The sequence below is a fragment of the Bicyclus anynana genome, chromosome 3, assembly GCF_947172395.1.
Source record: "Bicyclus anynana chromosome 3, ilBicAnyn1.1, whole genome shotgun sequence".
Lineage (NCBI taxonomy): Eukaryota > Metazoa > Arthropoda > Insecta > Lepidoptera > Nymphalidae > Bicyclus > Bicyclus anynana.
The window spans coordinates 5,107,403-5,130,789 of NC_069085.1; the positions used below are offsets into that span (position 1 = coordinate 5,107,403).

The following is a 23,387-nucleotide window of genomic DNA, read 5'->3' on the forward strand; positions in this document are numbered from 1 at the left end:
AAGGTAAAAGTTTATGACTATGATTTGTACTTCCACACTTTTCGCACATTTTTTTACATTGTGAAAATCGTTAAAACCAAAACACAACCAACACTTCTCAACATCCGCAACGACTGTGACAGATCTGACAGATGACGTTTGATTTGACGTAAATTGTGTTGACATTTGGCTATACATGTCAGGAGATGAAGTGAGTGAAGTTTTGCACTGTCTGTGTAACAATTTTTTATTTGGGGTGGTTGCTAATTTGAGAGAGTTTGCTAGTAATCATAGTGCATTTTTACAAAATATATTATAATATTCAGTATAATATTTTAATTTTAATTGTGAAGAATGAGTTTAGTTGCTAAGTATAGTTTTTATATTCAGTATAAATTAGTTTACATTTCAAGTTTTAGACTAACCATTACACTAGTAACACTAGTCATTGCATACTCTTTGGTCACCGACTAAATTTATTTTTATTGCGAATTAATGGCGTAGCCAGGTGAGTTTTCTTGTTTATTTCTTATTTCATTATGTTCCATAGTTTGTCATTTGTTTTGTCTAAATGGTTTTCATTGAGTAAAATATTAGATCTTCTTCAAAGTCAAAATTTTATCCTATAAACATTTTTATTACATGAAAAATAAACCAATTTAACGAGGAATGAACACGTATCGAGTTTGCTCCGAATTTATTCGCTAGGATCATTGTCATCACTTTCACTTTTCACGCGATTTGCTCTAATAGTGGTTCTAGTGTATATCAAAAAGCCGCCATGGATGAGTGAGTTGCCTGTTTTCCTAATCGCCGTTCCTCGTAGGTAGCATTGTTTCATCACGAATACATTGACTGACACTCCTTCAATAGGTCTATGTAACCACGGTCCGTCACACCGTGTCCGTGTCTGTATTGTTAATGTAATGAAGCCGCTGGTAACACAATAGTAGCTACAATATTTTGATACATTATGTTGCTTTGTTTTGTTTGTGTTATTATTTTTTATACTAGCTACTGGATAAATTATCCTATTAGTATTGGTAAAGCAACATTGACTCAACTATGTATTTGGGTAGATGAATCATTTTAAATATTAGAATTTGTGCTTTAAAAAAGTATCAGAGAACAAAATAGACTTTGTCCATAACAACTAAACTATTTTTGAAACTATTGCTTTGGTATTATTATTTATTAGGCTAAGGTATTGGTAACACATATATTGTGACCATACAATATTAAGACAAAGTAATTGTTACTTGGCAAAATCATATTCATTCTTGAAAATCGCTAAGTATACTACAGGCTCGTAGAGTATTAGCCAAATTTTGAGTCTGCTCTGACATTTCAACACATCGCTATTATTATCCAACTGGGATATGTTTTAATTTACCACACAAATCATATTACTCATATTCAAAGTGGACTTGATTTTCGGTGCAGTGTATATCTATAAATACTATCAAAAATATACCTGTAAATCCTGCAAAGAGGAAGCGTAAATTTTTGACTTGAACAGGCTGTCAATGTTGACTGATGACTTTTATTTTGACAGCACCATGTCGACCCTAACGAAAATGACCCGCACGGTTAAGAAACTCGAAATGCCCAGACCCTTGAGATCAACAACCAGTACACATATCCGCAACTCTGTTTTAGACATAAAAATAAATTCTGGTAAGAATTTTGTTGCCTTGTATAACCTTTTGTAATTAATTCAATGAATTTTGCAGTCCAGCAGTTTTAGGCATTTTTATCACTAATCTGCAGAAAAATTCCTATAGCTTGCAGCAAGGTGCGGGTGACAGTTAATTTTACTCTTGAAAGGTTGCTGCGATTCATCAATGTTGATTTTCCAAATCTTCAATACTAATAAATTATAATTATAAAGGTGTATACAAAAATTCCGCATTTTTACGTAGTTAATACCTTAGACTATGCTACTATATTTTATCAAGTGTATTGAAGTATAACTTCATTCAATTAGATAGTTATAAACTTCCATTTTTTGCAATGTTGTAAAAATTTGTTCTTGACTCAGTTTCTAGAAGCATTAAAATATTGTAATACTAATAACAAAGTCACTGAACTGCATATAAATGATGAGTCACTGTAAAATGAAATAATGTTGCTAATGAAAAGCTGAATATCTACTCATTGAATTTAATTTGCATAACTACCTAATTTTTTGGTAAAAAAAGTAACTACAGTAACTTAGTTTGTTTCTCGCCAAACTGGAAAATCAGCTTCAGAGAAAAATGTGCTTATCTTTTAAGTATTTAGTCATAAAATGTTAATGTTCTTAAAATCACAATAGATATAATATATCTGAGGTCTGAGATGGGAAATTGGACTCCGCGCAATGAAACAAGTCCCGTAGACGCGGCGCTAATGTCTTAATGGCGCGCATTGCAATTTTGCAATGGCGGTCTTATTGTCATTTGTGTAAGACAGTGTCAATTTAGTTCAGGTTTTAGCCGCAGGACTTCTTTCGTTGCACGGAGTCTATATCTGCCCAATATAAAGTACCTGCTATTATGCTGTTACAGTTGACGACATTATAGTTTTCACTGAGAGGGTGGCTTGTCAAATGATGCAGGGAAATTTTGACCAAGCGCTTCAGAGCAATGTTTCCACTATGTACTCCAACCTTAAGGTTTTTGGTGCACAAAGTGAACTACTCTACAAGGACTTTCTTGACAGGTTTGTTATGCAGTAAGGGCCCATTCAAGTATTAAGTAAGTACTATAGGGAGCTGGGAGATGCTTTGTTGATTTTTGATGATATGGGGAGGGGGTTTTAGATGATGATTATATCAGCAGTAGTTATTTTCATATGTGCACACTTAGTCTATGTTTGAAAATCTAAAAGAATTTTAAGGGAATCTCACAATATATGGGATCAATATATTGTTTCCGTAGGTACGATTGACAATTTGACGTAGGTATTATAAGCAAAGCAATAAAAAACATAATTGGAACATCAAAATGCATAAAAATAACAATTTAAGTAAAAACAGTTTACTTTTGATGGGCGAAAGGGGTGTGGGGGGTAAATAATCCTAATAAATCTGCTTACATAATACTTCAATGGCTCCTAAGACAAACTTGGAACAGTAACACCCACCACACACAACAAGAACTTTTATTTGTTTATTTTATATCACACAAATGGATAGAGTTTAAATTCTGCATACAAATTTAAATTCAATGACAATTCATATATGATGGGCTAAGTGACGTCACGTGAAATCTAATATGGTGGACAATAGAAGAAGAAGAAACTTTAACGTTAAAGTATGGTAGGCCCTGGAAAGAAAAAGACAGTCAACAATATTTTTTGTAACTGCAAGACAAAGTTACATAATAATAATGATTATAAATTTTTTTTTTTAGATATTTCGTCATTTTCCGCAATGGATCTCAGGATGAGCGGCTGGATAAAAAAACGCGACTTCATCTGCTTGAGTTAATAGAGTTGCGTGCTAAAAACTGGCAGGGTTCAGACTTCATGAGCCAATACTACAGGCACCGCGGCACACACACTGAGGTGAGATGCTACTTCAAGGCTAATCTAATCTAAATACTAATCTTTAGAATTCCTTGACATTCTCAGTCACATGACTAGATGTCCACACTCTGAATCCAACTGAAATTATCTCTAAAGTAACATTAATCCTTTTCAAATAAGTGCAAAATTTGATAGCAAATCTGGCAAAATGGCATTTTGCCAGATTTGCCAGCATGTATTGGTTTCCCAGTGAAATAACAGTTAAATGGGCACAGGACAGTACTTTGTAGGTCTGTGACATGACTAGATGTCCACACTCAGAATCCAACTGAGATTATCTCTAAAGTAACATTACCCCTTCTCAACTAAGTGCAAAGTTTGGTAGCAAAGTGGCTTAGCAACCTCTGTACCTCCCTGCAATACTTATGTATTGGTTGCCCAGTAAAATAACAGATAGATGGGCATAGAACAGTACTTTGTATGTCTGTGGCATGACTAGATGTCCACACTCTGAATCCAACTGAAATTATCTCTAAAGTAACATTACTCCTTCTCAACCAAGTGCAAAGTTTGATATCACATAATATAGCAAAGTGACTTAGTAACCATAAACTTAGATACCTGTCAGCAATACTTATGTATTGGTTTCCCAGTAAAAAGTAAAATAACAGATAGATGCACAGGCGTTCATTACAAGCCTGTGATATTTTTGTGAAGGTATTTAACAACTAGTGTACCTTCTATTTGTTCCTTGAACAGTTACTATGAATGTTTTTGGCAGCCAATTCTGGTGCCGACGATGGATGGTTCCGGGACGAGCGCGCTGGGCGGCTCGGTGTCCCCCACGCTGGCTGCGCCGGCCGAGCCGCCCGCGATGCTGGCCCCGGGCGAACTCATCAAGACCTCGGGCAAATTCCCCAAGCCCACCAAGATCCCCGGCAAGAACTACTCCAAGGATGAGGTTGTGATACGGAATGCTGACTCAGGAAAAGGTATGTAACAAACATTTTGCGTAACATAACATTTTTATGTTTGTATTTGTGCAATAAGGAATGAATAAATTTCTTGTTGCACAAATACAAGACAACAAAGTATGCAAGGTTGACACCTGTATTCTGTAATAACTGATAAACTTGTATGACATGTTTTGGTTTTTTTTTTGTTTAATTGTGATCACCTGGATAGCTGTCTGGTGATGACAATCAAACAAATATTTAAAAAAAAATCACTTTTATTTTTTGAGTAATAGTAAAAAATACATAAAGAAATCATGATAAAATATTTCATAGTTTTGGACTGTCTGTTCTGTCTGTAGGTTGTGTTATGACAGTAGCAAGGGGTATATAACATTGCATGGTACAGTAAATGTCCCAAAATCTGGAAAGTTAATTATGCTGACAGTTGCATGAAAATAATTTTACTGTCATTACTTTTATTGGATGTGTAATTTACGAGGGTTCCATTTATCTTTTGCATGTTAAGGGTTAATATTATCGAATAGTATATTTGTTATGAAGAGGGCAGTCAATTAATGTTACTGTTTATGAAATGTTGGTAGAAGTAGAAAAATAGTAATAAGCATGTATATTTTTGTTATTTAGTGTCATTATATATTCAGTTTTGACATAATAAATCCTATATTTATATATTTTATAAGTTACATGTATTGTTTTGTACACTGGTTCTATGACATGGAACTAATTTTCACCGTCAATTTTCACTAGAGGAGTCGTCCTTAGAGAGTCATTTTGAACGCAGAAGCAGAAGAGATTTCTGCTTCTGCCTTTGGGCTCCACCGAACACACCCGATGGCACCGCTAAGGTTCCATTAAGCGTTATTAAAATATCAATAAAGATATTATCATCAAGATAGTAAGGTTATGTTTTTTTTTTATTATTGAGTTTGACCAGGGAAATGTTACTGCCTAAGATGATGACAAATGAAACCAATATTTTTAGGTTTATTCTATTAAAAAAAATATTTGGTGTTCGACAATGTTGTATCTGCAAGACTAAAAGGTTTATTAATTTGAGAATGATTGTTTTAATGTGAACTGAAGTGGAAATTAGAGCCATATGTTATAGTCTTTATTATACGACTGTACGAGTATGGAGAACCGACGGCCGAAGTCAGACGGTGGTCTGAAGTTGTGTTGTGGTGTTACAGTGATGGGTATCAAGGGCAGGCGGGTGCACATGATCGAGGAGCTAAGTGACACGATCATATCGTTTCAGCGAGGTATGAACGCACGGCCGATGACGGACGCTTGCGCATGGTGTGGTGGACTCTTCTCTCTCTTTCTCCTTTTGTTTTTTACCCAAATAACAAAAATAATATAATGTGTTCGTCACGTAAGTTTATGAAGTGGATAATCCCTGTGCAGATATAAAATTCACCATTTATAACCCAACTAGCTGATGCCTCGCGATTTCACCAGCGTAGTTTCCGTTCCCGTAGGAATACGGGGATGATATATAGCCAATAGCCTTCTTCGATAAATGGGCCTCAGTAGTTCCTGAGAATAGCGCGTTCAAACAACCAAACTCTTCAGCTTTATAATATTAGTATAGGAATTCAGGAATTTAGGAACAAATTTTCGATTGCGATCATTTTCTCTCCTACCGAAAAATACCCAAATAAATAGGAATGTCATACAGTCATTAGCTTATGCATCATCACATTTAGCGCTTTTAAAAGCATTTTAATGAAGCGATAATTTAAAATACATTTTAATAAAACTTATTTATGGTTTCTATTATTATTTTTTATTACATGAGCAAATTACTATAATTATAGCCAAAAGCGTAATCGACTATTCCACTGCTTCGACTTGCGTGACGAGATATGTAACTGATGAACACTTTACACCACTTCCTGTTGCAATCATGAATATTAACTCTTGTGAATAACATACTAATTTGGTATATTAATCGATAAACAATATACTATATTTTTAAATTTGACATGTCTAATGGTTGCGGTTTTAACCTGCCTGCCTTCTAAAAATATTTAGCTGTGCTGTGCTATACTATGTGTGCTGTAGCATGGTGCGGGTGACAGTTGTCTATTATCGTGAATCGCGGATAACTTCAAGATTGAAACGAACTGTCACCTGCACCATGCACAGCGCGCGAACTGTAATGGAATGACAAACGTATGTATTGACAAACTTTGTCATAACTTTTTACATTGCAATGGTTTCAGTGAGCCCCGGTGCGAAGGAGCGTCTCGTGCAAATAACTGGCCCGAACGAGGAAAATGTAAAGTTAGTATTTGTTGAATTTTAGTAAAAAAAATACAGAAATTCAACACTCTTTAAAAAATATATAGGTACTATTTTTTCATTCATTAAGATTAGAATCTCGTTTGAAGTTAGACGTAATTTAAGATTACTATAGAATATTACTACTTGGCAGAATTTTTAATTTTAGATATGTGTTATATGTTTATTTTATGCGTTTAACACTAATAAATATTTTATATTGTAGCAAAGAATTTTATCTCTTAATAACGTCATTTTAAGGAGAAATAAAAAATCTGAAAAATAAGTCCCACTTTGGAATTTAACACTTTATTCAAGGAACCAGTCAAAGTTATATAAGAAAACCCTATTTTAAAGTTACCGTGCATCGCGACAGGAACAAGAAATAATAAAAAAAAATGTTTGCTCTCAGAAATGTCTATAGATTTATTATTTAATTATTATCTGTATTTCTGTATATTTGAAATGGGTGTATAACCTGAAGTAAATAAAAAATTATTATTATTATACCACAGTTACATACCTTATTTGCATTGTTACTTATTGTTTCTAGCCACGCAAAACATTTGATCGGAGACACGATCCGGCGCAACGCGTCGCCCGTGCGGCTGGAGCCCATGGAGGGCGCAGCGCTGGGAGCTTCGCGCGCCTCCCTCGACTCCACCGGCTCCGACGAGCGTCCGCGGGAGGTAACTCTTTATTATCTATGCATACTATATTATAGTGCACAAGTGTCTAAGTACACAGGTGCACTCTAATAGTCGACATAGTTACCACGAATAAACGGCGACTAGCGATTAAAATAAATACATAGAAATGTACCGATCATAAGATGTGCACGCCAAGAGGGATCTCACTCTCTCTTTCTCTCTCCCCCTACTCTCTTTTTCTCTTCCCCCCCCTCTCTCTCTCTCTCTCTTTCTCTCTCCCCCTCTCTCTCTTTCTCTGTTTATCAGGAGCATCAACTTAATCTCTTGTGTCCCTAAATTGCCCAATATGAGTACTGTTATAGAGATTTTCTTAACCAACCTGGCGGAGGCGTTCTGCATCCAATATCCCGGCCTATTGGCCCTTTAGGCCCACACACTTAGGGTTGCCGCTCATTGACAATTTTTAGTTGGCCGATAGTTGGACGACTATTTAATTGTACGTGATATAATTGGACGATTTAGTTGGACAGATGTGTCATACATCGCTATACCTGTTCTATAATCGGCCAACTAAAAGTTGTAAGTGAGCGGGGACTCTTATGCTTACTAGCCAACCAATCCGAGGATCATGACCGTTTTCGCGGCAGGCGACTGATACCACAGCAGTGAGGCTAAAACCTTGGGACTGTTTCCTCACACCCCAATGGATGTCAGAGAATACAAAAACAATTTACTTGACAGAAACGACACATGCTATGCATTGTATATGTACCAATGGTATACATATATTAAAAATCTAATGCGTCATAAAATGTACTCGAGTAACATTGTAACCTATAGCTTGGCAACTTTGTTCGTAACACTCCCGATGTTATGCGTGTAGCGATGCAAGAAAAACCCACGTCTGATACACGTCATTTCCCCGCACGCACGGTTTCACACCCGCGCAGTCTTTCCCCCTGTCGCCCGCATATCATGGTAGTGTTACCAACGATCTTGCCAGACTTTAATTCCTGATCTGTTATCTTTCAGAAGTCGCCCCACAACAACAGAGCGCTCCTTCACAGTTTCTCGACAAACGACGCAGCGCTGGGAGAGTATAAATACACTGTCACTTTTGGGGAACATTCCATGAAGATTACTGGCAATAATTTGGATCTTGTTAAGGTTAAACTCTTTCTCTTTCTCCTACAGTAACATACGAAACGCAACTGTCTCATTCTATTTTCACTAACCAATATCTGCTTCTCAACGCCCGTTTGCCTCGCCCGATCACATCTTTCGTAACGCTCGCGTAACGCATTCACCAGCTTATTCCCCAATTGAAGCGTGTTTAAATGGAAATGCCCACTGGCCAATACAACGTCGGGAACCCAGGGTAATTGATATAATAAAAGTTTGTTTCTTGAAGTAAAAACATTTTTTTTTATCACTCTTCTTGCTCAAAAAGTACGCTGGTGTACCAAAACGGAGAAGTAACATTTGAAGCTATATTATTTTTTATTTTGTATTATTTTTTTCTGTTACCACCAAGCTTAGTAAACAAAAAAAAAACAATCATAAGTCTCCTTAAAATGTCATAAAAGTCAGGCTGTACCGTTAACGATCTTTGCTTGTCAGATTAAAGATTAATTAAAATTGTCGTAAAACATAGTAGCAAACTTTTTTTGATAAAGTAATGATTTCTTTGTTAAAGTAGAATCATTTAGATACAAGTAAATTGCCAGGTGGTTAGGTTAGGTCTGGGCCGGGGTTGGGCATTCCCTTCTAACACGCTCTATATTTGCTTCACTTGTATGTATGTAAGAAAATCTTGGAATCATAATTTGACCCACTTCCCGGTTTTCGATTAGGATGAAATTTTGCACACGCTCTGAGTTCTGATGACAATACATGACTAGCTAAGAAACGTCATCGGCCTCTCCAAGATGGCGGACTGGCTGTTTGAAATCCACCCCCATGATATGGATATCAAATGAAGGGGTTCGTTGTCCGGAATACGAAAAAAATAGTCACGTGACTTAAATCCAATATTTGTAATTTTTAGTGCGTGTTAAAAGCATGTTTTTTTAGTTTTTTAAACTATTTTTCAAGAAAACATTTGGTTTCATAGTGAGTGATGTTCTCTGTTGTAGACGGCAAAACTAGTGTTGGACGAGTACTTCGAGAACTTCGCGTTGGAAGCCGTAGGGCTGGGCTCCGGCGACTTCTTCACGCTGTCGCAGCGGCCCGCCGCCGCGCAGCTGCTGCGCGACGACGCGGCGCTCAACGGCGACGACGACGTGTTCCTCGCCGACGCGCCCAACAGCCCCGACGACCAACAAGGTAACGATAGCATAGCATAGCATAGCTCACTGTGTTCATTGAACCCTTGCCACTAGCTCATAAAACGATGACATTTAAGAACGATGATTGTTGACGGCCTCCGTGGCGCAGTGGTATGCGCGGTGGATCTACAAAACGGAGGTCCTGGGTTCGATCCCCAGCTGGGCAGATTGAGATTTTCTTAATTGGTCCAGGTCTGGCTGGTGGGAGGCTTCGGCCGTGGCTAGTTACCACCCTACCGGCAAAAACGTACCGCCAAGCGATTTAGCGTTCCGGTACGATGCCGTGTAGAAACCGAAGGGGGTGTGGATTTTCATCCTCCTCGTAACAAGTTAGCCCGCTTTCATCTAAGACTACATCATCACTTACCATCAGGTGAGATTGTAGTCAAGGACTAACTTGTAAAGAATAAAAAAAAAAAAAACGATGATTTAGAATATGCTACTTGACAAGACGACGAAGAGACATGTTGTCGTTGTCTCTTGTCTCGAGATATGTTATAGTGTTAATGTGCGGAATCTTACTATGTATGTATTTTTATTAATGTACTACAGTTCGTTTCATGTAGTTGCAGGACAGTTCGTTTCAATCATAAAAGTTTCCCGCGATAGTAGTATTATGAACGTCTCACAGGTGACTGTCACCACATCTGTGCTTTCTGAAAGACACTTTAGTCATATAGATTTTTGGGACAGAATGTGTCGGGGGACATTCTACCGCAATGCTTATTTCTGCTGTTAAGCAGCAAATCTGTGTTCTGACCTGAAGGGCATGGTTGCTGGTGTAATTAGAAGCGTATGAGGCTTAACACCTATGCCCTAGGCTGATGGACACAGGGTGACATTTTGTAGGACGCGTTACCCTGCGAAGTTACTTTTTTAGACGATTGTTTTCTACTTGCAATCAGGTTATACCTGTTTATTTTGATTTTCTCCGCTAAAAACCAATAAATCATAGTGTCACCTAGTCAGGTTGACTTGATTTGAGGAGTGAAATATACATGGACGGCTTTTCTAGTCTGGATAACGTTGCCACTCGGATTTGTATATTTTTATGGAGAATATCAAAATAATTTAATGTAACAGTCCCTGCGAATTAAAAAGTAATTGATATTAGGGCTCTAAAATCATATAACTGTTGCATTGACAAGACGAAACTAAGTTTTATTCGGAATACAAATATCTAATCTAAAAATTGCAATGGTGTCACTTGTCAGTGTTTAATACTTAAAAGAATGACTTCCCGCTATAAATTATAATATACATTATAATTATATTCCTGAATTCCTGTGTATATTTTTTTTGAAATTGAAATTTTATAACTTATCACTGATATATTATTTATTGTTTTAAGTTTTGTGGAACCACCGGCAGCTTCTTTATTGTATTAAGCGCCTAAAGCTGTTTTTCATAGATCAGTTAACTTGCATGGTAGGTTTGAAAAATATTATGCATTACAATAAACCAATAAGTATAGAAGCTATAAAAACCAAATAATATGTATAATAATATAATATACACTAACATAGATTTTATATTACTTTGTAAGTGAACAGTTTGAAGCTTTTGAAAAGCATGAATTTAGGATTTTAAACTAAAAATGCGTGTGGCAGAATAATAAATAGGATAGTGTGGCGCAAAAGGTATTCAGTGTCAAATGTGGCTGTATATTTTATATTTGCTAAGAACGTTATATTAATTAATATTATCTATAAATGTTTTCATGATAGAGATACTCCATAATAATATGTAATATATACACATTACATACAGTTTCGTTATTAAATCTATTCTGTTCACATTATTAACGTTATAAACGTTCGCTATTGGTCCACCGAAAGTGACGTAATCATACGCAGTAACAAGCCAACCAATAGTATTAAAGTCCCTTTTGACATGTGTGACGTCATATTTTGATTGCTCGAAGCATGACAAATATTTACAGTAATTTATTCTGAATTTGAAGGTTGTTTACAATGATCATTTGACGCTGAATATCCTTTAAAATACCAACTTAGGCCTGGTACAACAACATAGAGTTATATCATTGAACGCGACACTAAGTAGGTATGTCTTCATATTGTATTTTTTTTTGTTTTCATAGTTTCATATATGTTATTATTTCAATATACATAATGCCATTTTACTCATATGTATTTATATATTTATATGCATCAATTGACCATTCCGTACCACGGTCGCCGCTGTGTCTTCCGAATTAATACCATTTCTTTGATGGTCATGTACTCGTATTTCATTATTAACCTGTGTCGAGGAGTGCAGAATAAACTATCATTTATATACTATGCAACTTATTTATTTTATAGTTTACACGCTCGAATAAAGAAATACAATTTTACACCTAACTGTATGTTTAAAAAACGAGTTTTATACTTATTTGAAAACATTTAGAAAATATAAATTTTCGTTTGTTATTTCAATTTATTCATTTTATTTAGAACCTCTGGTGAATGTGGTAGATGAAAACTTGCCTAGCTGGCATCACAGTTACTTACATCGACCATACTTATGCTTAAGTTTTTATTCACATGCTCTAAGGGACAAGCTTAAGTTTTTAAGTTAACTTAACTCAGCTAGAGCAATACGATTAAACAACTGTGCCAGACTGCCCTTACATATCTGATAAATTAAATTTGTTATTAGTATACAACATCCACAATACAATATTAGCTATAATCTATCCATAGTATTCAAGAATACTAAATTTACAAATACTTTTGAAATGTCAGGTTTGTTGTGACTATAGTAGTGACTACCACTGTACCAGCAGATACATCATTTTGTATGTTTGTATCAACAAAGTTTAGTTGCATAATTTTGTTATAAAGTTGCACGTATACGGTACACCATGTCCTGCGGTGTAGTGTACTATACCGTATACGAGGTGATAGTTTGTTGCGCACAAGTCGCGAGTGGGCCGTGGTCGGTGGTCGGTGGTGGTGTACCGGTGCGTTGTGTGCAGCGGAAGGCGAAGCTGTGCCGCGCCGCCCAAGGTTCTCGCGCGCCGCCTCCACCGACAAGAGCGCAGGTGAGCCGAGCGTACCCTGTACCCTGTCTTAGCTTTCAGTACCCTGTCTTAGCCTTCCAGTACACTGTCTTAGCCCTCGAATACCCTGTCTTAGCCTCCCAGTACCCTGCCTTAGCCCCCCAGTACCCTGCCTTAGCCCTCCAATACCCTGTCTTAGCTTTCCAGTACCCTATCTTAGCCACCCAGTACCCTGTCTTAGACTCCCAGTACCCTGTCTTAGCCCTCCAATACCCTGTCTTAGCCTTCTAGTACCCTATCTTAGCCTCCCAGTACCCTGTCTTAGCCCTCCAATACCCTGTCTTAGCCTTCTAGTACCCTTTCTTGGCTCCCAGTACACTGTCTTAGCCCTCTAGCACCCTGACTTAGCACCCCAGTACCCTATCTTAGCCTCCCTGTACCGTGTCTTAGTCCTCCAGTGCCCTGTCTTAGTCCCCCAGTTCTCTCCACATAATGTAACATTGTCAATAAAATAGGGTTATATAATATTGCCGGGTTAAGACTTGCGCCTAGTTCAGTGGCGTAATCACACTATCTGAGACCTGAAAAGACTACAGCGCTATACTAGATTATAAAGCCGGAAATATCTCTCTCTCTTTCGTCCTATAGCAATGAAACAGAAAGCTATATTTCCGGTTCGACAATATTGGTTTACATCTGCCATTTTGTCTTTCCGAGATATGTCGTGGGTCGCATGCTAGGCCTACTGCAAAATTTTTAACACGAGGCCTCCGAAAAATGGTCTTATACATTACTTTTGAGTTCATTATATTTTCGGACCGTGGGACCGTGGTAATTTGTCTCTATCTACTTACGCCACTGGCTGTGATACGACTTTATGCAACCTTACCCTACCTTATTGACAATATTGTTGTTTGTCTGTGTGGGACCTTAATCTATCTTGTCCCGCCCATACACATCGCCACTCAATTCAATACTCATTTATCATTGGTCTTTTTTTAATGGCCACCTACAGGGTCAGGTAAAGGTAAAGTCGCTATTTAGAACTTACAATCCTCTTTGCTCGCACATTATCAGTTTCACAGTATATATAACTTTTATGTTTGTATATATATTTAATTATTATCATTAACAAAATAATGGAGTCATCGTATACAGGTGCAGAAAAGTGAGGGCAGTATAGTAACCGCGCGGGCCGGGGGGCGTGTAGCGATGAATGAAAAACGCACTACTGATGCACCTCAATTCCCCGCACGCATGATTTCAAAACCGCGCAGTCTTTCCCCCCTTCACCTGCATATCATGGGAGTGTCATCAACGAAATTGCCAGATTATAGTCAATGAACGATGTATGTGCCTGCCGCTATCTCTAACTTCCCTCTGTCGTGACCCCTGTATCACGCGGTCGATGACTCACTTATGTGGTGCTTACACATACTTCTCGTCAAAAAAATCGAGAACCGACTGTTTCTATTTTTTTGTTGAGAAGTATAGTAATTACGCTATATTATATAGGCGAAGCTGAATTCAAGCGAAAGACTAGTACAAAATATTTATTGAAAATATTTATTTATCGTAATCATAATATTATGATTATATATTTTAACGTTTTTTCTAATGTAGTTCCTGCTTTCATTGAATATATTGCACGCGAATGTTTAGGTATAGGAATAATTTCTTTACTAATATAAATAAATTGCCAATACACAATAATTATGCTTGCTTTGGGCATGTTTTTATTCTAAAAGTATAGTTTAATACACTATAATAGGTGCATCGTTTAAAATTTTTTTATTAAATTATTGTAAATATAAAAAATAATATTAAGTGATTAATTTATTTAGGATTAAGGTGATCAGAGATTGTGCGTCCTTTTATTCTAAGAGGTCAATGTTTGCAATATATACATATTTCAATTTGGGAGCATCAATATCCACCATAATTTTTAATACAATGCAGTGCACCGTGGGTTGCTCTATCATTAGCGCTAGATGTAAGCATTTTTTTCATGTTAACGCTATTTATCTTGATGTCGTTGTAAGTAAAAGAAATTAAGCCCGCATTTAACTAAATTTATTCATTAGCTTTATTTTATAGAGTTTCGCGCGTTTACAAAATAGAATCCTAATTTTTCACTAGATTTTTATACCAACCAAATATGTAATCCATGTCTAATATTCTACTAAACGGACCGAAATTAAACATCACAAACCTCAAAGTTGTTGATGTCTCTACTTCTTGCATCTAGGTATGCCATATTGTATAATATTATGGACTATGGTATACAGATTCTGGTAATTCACATTCCTCTTTTGGCACAATTATCATGATTAATCCACGCACTTATTATTATACACTATTTTTACTTAGTATGTACAATTCAATTACAAAGCTTCAAAACTTAATCATTATTTAGTAAGATCAAGATCTCTTTACACATTTTACTATATCGCACCTACATTTAGGCTGAAGCAAGATATCCCTTTTTTGTTTTTTTTTAATGGATATATGTACTACTATACAATAAATAAAGTGCTTATTTAGATCCTAACTACTGCTACTTAATGATGGTATGTGCAACTAACTGCTTTATTGATATTACACTTAACCAATCAAGGTTCCTAACTGATTCAGTGCTATATTTATTGTGTAGTCTAACCCTTAGGGGTTAATTCTTGTCATAACGTACGTACAATATACTAAAGAACTTACATACTTCAACTACAGACGACAGTATTTACGACGAATATTGTAACAGTGACAGCTCTATGTTCACAGCAGTTTGTCTTAATGTAGGTGCGATAAGTATACTAGTGCGAGATCCGGCATAAGAAATGTATACCCTCATCTGTTATTTAATTGGGATAAGAAATTAATGATAGAAAATGTTCACATTGACACATTGCACATAGGTTGTCTAGTTAAATTCCGGCCGTACTTAAAAAAAAAAATATTTAGTCTCCTTCCCTCATTGGTTCATTGGTTAATTAAAAAATGCACTACACGTAAACAACAAAAGTACACTAGTTAATAGATTATACCCAAAAGAATTGTAAAAGTAAAGGTTGCTTGCTCTTATACTGCAACTGTGGGGTTGCCAGATATAATCAATTAAGCAATGTTATTTATATACACTCATCAGTTATTAAGTCATCTAATATGTCAAATGGTAGCTCATTTTATGCTTTATTTAACTGTATTAGGTTGTCTTTGTTCAAGTTCATAGTTTCTTAGATTTTGTATGAAAAATATGTTTGGCCGCAATTTAACTATACAGGAAGAAATTTTTTTAGTGCGGATATTTTTATATTTTGTACATAAACAAAATTTAATGATCACGTATTTTTTCTTTTTTTTTTAACTCAAAAATAACAAAATTATCGTTAGCTAAAGTTATTTACTTTTGAACAGAATTTTAGGGTCACCCTATTGTGCGTTTATTTTATTTTCGTTTGATACCTAAAGGACGTCACCAGATCACTTTTAAGCTGAATATATATAATATGTACATTATTTTGTTATTTTAGAGACATAAATTTAAAAAAAAAAATACATAAAATGTATCGAACTGTTTGTAGATTTATATTCTATTAATGATACAGAACCACGAAAAAAAATATCCGCACTAAAGACCGAATCACCCTGTATAGCCTCAATAGCTCAACGGTAAGAGCGGTAGGACTCATCATCAAGGGGTGGTGATTCGACCCCGTCACGTTGGTCTATTGTCGTACCCACTCCTAGCACAGTATTTCCCGACTAGTCTAGACTTAGTCGTAACTGTCTTTGCTTGCACTGCACCTTTGTGAGAATATTGGCTAATATTCTTTAAAAAAAAACTAGGCAACATATTTGCAATGTGTAACTGTGAACATCATGATTTATTTCATAGCACCAATGAATAACAGATGAGGGTATACATTTGTAATGCCGGATCTTGGACTATATGACTTTGATTTTGTTAGTTTGTTTACCAGTAGTGACGATGTAGATTGTAAACACAGCTCGATGCGCGCAGGAGGCGGGTCGCGGCGCGTGTACTCGCCGGAGACGCTGATGAAGCTGGCCGACTCGCCGCAGTGCAAGGAGGCGCCCGACCGCCTCGCCGCCTTCCCGCCCGAGCTGGTGCGCAAGGTACGGTTCCGCCCTAGCCCCGCGCAGCGCCTGCCCTACCGTCCCAACTACCTCGCGGCGCTGCTCTGCCGCAGCTTCTACTAGTACTACTACATTACCCCTCACCTACGCAATACACCCTCTATGCGGGACGATTTTACAGTCGCACGTTAAAATTAAGCATGTCTTTGTTTCTATTAATCAGTGGTATGTGCAGCGTATTTTTATAAATATTGTAAACTAAAATATTGTAAAATGCACGCCACTGTATTTTTTTTTTTGAGAAATTTGTATGCTCGTGCATTCTCGAAACGTTTACCGTTATTAGAATTCGATTCGAATCTTTTAACGAAGTAAAAATAGCCTAGCTCTATATTAAAATATATGTAAATATCGTAAACGATATGGAAATATATTTCGCATTCGGTCGTTTCGATTTGAGAAAATAGTCAAGAAATCGTCCTGTTCCTTATCCTAATATTCCACACTAACCATATTTCCTCAGCTGTATACTCAGTGACAAAAGTTGAACTTTTGTGTATTGGCTATGCTTGCTATGTGCTTTTGTTGGGATATTTGTGGGTCCTTGATCTTGATGAACTTTTTATTTGCTTGATTCATATATTCATCAAGAGCCTTAATTATATTTGCATGGAATCGACACAATCTTTTTAATTGTTCTTTAGTTTCGATATGAAACGTGGAAGTAATTATTATTCGATCCGTTTTCAGACTAATAGCTGTAGTCTCGTACAACGGGCGCATCTTGTGTGATTCGATTACATGCAAACATATACTCAGAGGCACAATTATCCGCCCACTTTAATATTATCGTCATATTAAAGAGGGCGGATAATTGTGCCTCTGAGTATATTTCCCACGCTTGAAAACGCATTTGTTGTTCTTCGTTCATTCCGTATTTACATCTGGGGCCAAGTACATTATTGAAAATTATTTTGGCAATACATTTAGATTGCTTAGATTTGTTAGTCGACAAAAAAGTGTGTAGTTTTAAAATTAACTAGTCATTTGAATTTCATTTGAAGACATTTAAAAATTGTTAATAAATACATAATTTGATAGGAAACAAAGTCTAGTTTTGTCCAGTCAAAGTAAAGTTTAGTATTATTATTTATTAGGTATAACGCTAAGCGTAAATCAATATTGTAAGTGAAATTTAGAAAGATGTTAGAAGATTTGATCTCATAGAGTAAGTGACACGTATAAAATAAGACTGACTCCCATATTCTTATTTAACAGAACAGACAGTTTCAATCTTATTCTTGCTCTCTATAGTAAATAAATTTTTAGTACATTAACTGTCCCTAATCAGTCGAGTGGGAGCATAAAAATATTGGATTTTTCAATACAATTTCAGTCTTGCTCCTCAGTAGTATAAATTTTTAGTTCCTATTAGTATAGTTACTTGTGATTATTTTCAATACTCCCAGTAGGAGCAGAACCAAATGATAATAATATACTATTATATTCTAAAGTAGGTATTTGATTACCAGAACAATTTTTGACAGCATTGATACTCGTATATGTACTCAATTGACCTCATATTTTGGAGTAGCGTTCGAGTTATGATAGATTTATTTACAAATAGTATTAAATTATATCTCTGTTGATTTTATAAATGAAACATTTTTGAAATATTTATTGCGACCTGTTTTGTGCAAACAAAATTTAATTTTCATGCTGCTTCGACAGAATGGATATTCCAGAGGGGTACTGTACAGGTAGGAGAGCGTGTGCTACCCCCTATGATGTTATTCGGACAACTTCACATTTTACTGTGTTTTGTATGTTGCTGATTGTTTATAAATTATCTGTGTTATTCTTGTTTCAATATTGTGATTTTTTGGTAATAAAACTTTGAAATGTAACTGTCTTTGCTTGCACTGCACCTTACCAATAACGCTCACATCTCATACCACTAACAAAATTGAGGATTACTATAGATCCTTACATTATATGCATTACCTAACCTACTTGCCTAAGGAAATACTTGCTTTGGAAATAATTGGTGGCAGTAAATCTACAATTGATATTTTTACTGTTTGGTTTAAAAATTTTAAATTCTTTCTACCTTTCTACTAAAACACTCAGTTTAGGAAATTAAAAACTGTAATAGTGTCATTTCAGACTCAATATGTAACCATTTTTAAAAGAATTCTTCAACACAAATAAATGTATGCACGGTAAATCATTGGCTTTTGCTTTGACAAAATATGGAAATGGATGCACGATTGTTCTAGTAAATGTAAATTCAAACGCAACTGAATATACAAGAAGAAATAATTAACTATGTATGCTTGTAAATTCCTTATGAGAAACATCCGAATTAAGGAAGAAAGAAGATCGCTAACGTAGCGAAATTGGTGTCGACAGAGTTGCCTGGAGTTCGACAGCGCTACCTACCTGAAGCGCGCGCGAGCGGCCGGCGGCGTCACCATCGCGCAGGACGTGCCCGACTCGCCCGAACCCGAGTGACGTCACTGCGACCCTCCCCAACCCCCCGCCACGCGCCCGCCCTGCACCGCTCCTCACCTACTACTTACCAGCACATTTGCACCTAAATATACAACAGAAATCGGGCGGGCGCTTAGTATATGTCTCATACGCTTTTCGATGCAGCTAATCTCACATTTACGCATAACGCACTACGAACGAAGCGAAGCAGTTCACTGGTAGCTTTATGATTGGGAGCAACTAAAAATTTGTCGTTTAGAGCCGTCCGTGTATTGGTATAGATGTTTAATTGTTTTTTCTTTTATGTAATGTGACTAATTTTAGCGGACTCATTTAACTACTAAAAAGTATTAGCTCACCAAAATATTTATTTATTTTAGCGTCGGTATGAATTTATATGCCGCACTTTTTATTAACGAATAATAATATGTTGTATCTTGAAACTTCGTGTATGGATCTGTTTGATCGGAATTGTGATAGATATTTTACAATATAAAATTCAACATTAAGACACTTTAAGCGTCAAGATACAGTCTACTATATAATTTTATGATCTCTATAATTAACATAATATGCTTGAATAATATCGCGTTGCTGGAATGCGATTCATTTATACTCCACTTTGAACAAACGATAATAAAAAAACGCAATTCTACAGATCCCCTGTGTGTACCGAGGTAATAACTCTTCTACTATACATATTGACGAAAAGAAATTATATTTCGGACGTCAAAGAGTGATTCCATTTATATTTTAAGAAGAATGCATGCATTTCTTTGTGTGTTTGTATATTTGTTACGGGCGAGTATTCTTGTAATCATAATGGACAGTACGAATAATGCGAATGAAAATTGGGCATTGTACCTAATTAAATGTCTATTTATTATGTCACTAGCTGGCCTAATGAGCTTTGTACAACCTGAAATGGACTATTGAAAAACATACATCTGAGCGATAGAACTTGGTCCTTTTTAGAATTCGGTTACAAATAATCTAATTCCTTTAAAAAATACCTGCTTTCTAGTATGTATGTAAGTGGTAGATAAATTAGGGTGTTCGTTTTTTGTCACTTTTAGATTTATTATCAGTTTTTAAATTCTTATCTCTAAACACAGACCCCGATCCAGGGGGGGGGGGACAAGCGTTATATACAAGCGCCCAGAGCGGCAAAAATGAAGTGTAGCAAAATTTACTTATTCCCCAGCAGACCTTTTTTCCCTCTGTGTTTGGGTCACAGGAATTGATAGGTGTACTATATTTTAACTTAATTGGTCCAGTAGAATCGGAGAACATTGATTGTGACAGACAGACATTCGGATGTGCGCGAGAGATCTTATAAGGGTTCCGTTTTACGTACGTACATTCGGAACCTTAAAAAAAAGCATATTATGGAAAGAGCAGCAAAATTTATCAAATTGCTGGATCGGGTCCTAACAGCACAGTTTATATGTTCTTAGCGATGAGTATGCTCTATTCAACTTTGCATTATTTATGGTGCGGTTTTCATTGTGAATGAGTTACTATGCCCGTGACATTCATATTCAGATTTGTACTCGTATCTAGCGTCTAGTCTTGTGGGTAGGTAGATTCTCACTATGTCGTAAGCGTTTGTTTTCGAGAAAGCCTGCCAATCTTGAGTTTTAATTTTAATGTTAAAAGTGAAATTATATTATTAACGGATAATCTTTTAATTGTTGTTATTATTATTATTATTAGAGTATATAAATATCGCTGTGCAAACTAAACCAAATAAATAAATTTTACATTATGGTTGTTATAAAAAAAGTATTAAAAGTATTTTAACGTTGTTGTCGGGCTTTCTCTTGTGTAAAATGTTTATATGGTCTCGTAAATAAAATGCATTAACATATTTTACTTTAACAGTCTGTACCTACTTGTGGGGGGTCGGTCAAGCAGAATATACTATACTATACTATTCTTGTCTGATCTGATAAATATACAGGGTGCTCGGTAGTATTTCCCATAACTTCAAGGTGTTGACAAGACCACTTATAGGAGCCGAACTGCATGACTAATATTTTTTTTAATAAAAAAAATTAAAACATTTTATGTTTTCATACAAAGTAATTCAAATATTTCCGATTATCCCCATGTAACACACGCCTTTATTTATCCTTGCATTTTAAAATACGTAAAACTTGGCTACGTCATAATTATAAGGATGCGTATAAGGGACACATTTTAAGATCTATTTACAAAAGAAATATTATTTACCCTGAAAATATTAATTTTAGAACACATGTTCCTTGAACATTTTTAATTAATTTTCGGTAAAGAATATAACCCCAGAGTTATGGGAAATACTCCCCAGCACCCTGTATAGTGACCGATTAACGTGAACAAATTGATAAAAAATGTCTACCATTAAACGTACAGACCTTTTTTACCAGGTAAGAAACCAGACTGTTATTTAGTTACAAAGGAAAAAGTTTTATTTTCGAGATTGTTTAAAAAGTATATCTAAAATGTCTATATCAGAAATATTCTTGTTACTTTTAAGACTGTTAAAAAATATCACCTTTACGGTATATATGGCCTTATTATATACATATTATACCCCCAAATATTATGTTACTTTATTGGATTTTTAGTTTATTTTTTTTTTGTTAACAAAACATATTATTATACATGTGTTGGTGGAATTTATTTGAAATTACTAAATATGTGATGTAAGTAATTATATTGTTTGTCTATGTATTTACATTGTGAAACTCGAAGCAATATTAAATTCTTAGTATTAGATGTTGACATTGGGTAAGTACATAATATTTTGAGTGTGCTCAATCAATACATAATATATCGACTGTTAGGCAAAAGTCACGTACCAGCGGGTGCTCTTGGTAAAGTATCATTTAAATGTTAGTTGTTTACACCAATTTTTGTTCTACGTCCAACTAAAGGCTATATTGTGAAAATTTATGATATATACTAAATTTTCTAATAAAGTTGTGTTTCATTAGCCATTTACCTAAACTCAAACTCGGGCGTAATTAGATTTCAAAGACTAATTGGAATAAAAGAATTATATTATAAGATGTGAAATCTAATAATATAGTAAATCTAGGAAAAATCAAAAGCAAGTATCAGTAAGAGCCTCATATTTAAAAGGAAATAGGTACAAATAAAACATTAGAATGTCAATAATGTTTTAATTATATTTACAAACAATTAATAGATATTTATAGATTGTACAACAATTGCTGCCACCATAATCATATACGTTACATACTATGTCATATTTTCATGATAATATATCCAACATAATTAATCAAGAATGAATTAATTAGCGCTCATAGCGGAGTATTAGCAAAATAAAATCTCCATTTACAAAAAGTATCCACAACTAGAAGTAAAATCTATAAAATTCATTAAATAATACATACCAGCCAAAATCCCGGTTTTCCCAAAATGTAGGTTACAAAATTAGACCCAATGCAATTTTTAAAACTCCAGTTTTAGTTAATGTAACGTAACACTATTTTTAGAGGTAAAATCACAAAAGTAGATTTTGACCTTTAGAATATATTTTCCTAGCATTTTTTGCACTAAGAAAATGTAAGTGTTTTTGCTCTGATTGATTTTATTTATTAATATTCATTGTCTACACAAATGGCACATAATTTTGATCTTTACTTTACTTAGTCATGTACTTACTATCACAATAATATAAATTAATAAATTAAAACAAGAAAATATATCTGAAAGAATAAAATATTCAGTTTTACTAATACTTAAGAGGTTGCAAATTCAGCAGTTCATTTTAGCTTAAATATAAATGCTTTATAAATAAATAGCTTAGCTTGTAGCCATCGATCTCCTATAAAAAAGTGGATGCACCATCACTGATCAAAAAACATCCCCACTCAATGAGTGCTAAACACAACTTCTTGGCACTCAATTCATGTAGTCGCATTTGCAAATTCAACCTTAAACTCATTTTTTAAGGTGAATTTGCTTTGAATTTCGGATTTTATTGGATATTGGTCTTTATTTAAATGGCTTTAGGTATAATTTTCTTCACCAATAATTCTAAAACTGTCAAAGC

At 35.3% G+C, this 23,387-nt stretch overlaps 1 protein-coding gene across 9 annotated transcripts; it reads left to right on the forward strand.

The window, feature by feature from the left end:
- The first annotated feature begins 343 nt into the window (after nt 1-343).
- On the forward strand, nt 344-23,184 carry LOC112048290 (eukaryotic translation initiation factor 4E-binding protein Mextli). Of its 9 annotated transcripts, none has more exons than XM_024085772.2 (13): nt 344-487; nt 1,535-1,656; nt 2,529-2,682; nt 3,375-3,528; nt 4,271-4,481; nt 5,657-5,728; nt 6,695-6,755; nt 7,306-7,441; nt 8,435-8,569; nt 9,538-9,727; nt 12,710-12,775; nt 16,752-16,867; nt 19,241-23,184. In XM_024085772.2, exons 2-13 carry the CDS (start codon nt 1,539-1,541, stop codon nt 19,340-19,342), a joined length of 1,515 nt encoding a protein of 504 aa, XP_023941540.1. In that variant the 5' UTR covers nt 344-487; nt 1,535-1,538; the 3' UTR covers nt 19,343-23,184. The 9 variants fall into 9 exon arrangements, 6 of the variants coding, with proteins under 6 accessions (XP_023941540.1, XP_052747021.1, XP_023941542.1 ...); XM_024085774.2 differs by lacking the exons at nt 344-487; nt 19,241-23,184 and adding exons at nt 556-768; nt 18,560-18,735; XR_002887014.2 differs by lacking the exons at nt 344-487; nt 19,241-23,184 and adding exons at nt 557-768; nt 18,560-18,735 and having other exon boundaries at nt 16,738-16,867.
- The last annotated feature ends 203 nt before the right edge of the window (nt 23,185-23,387 follow it).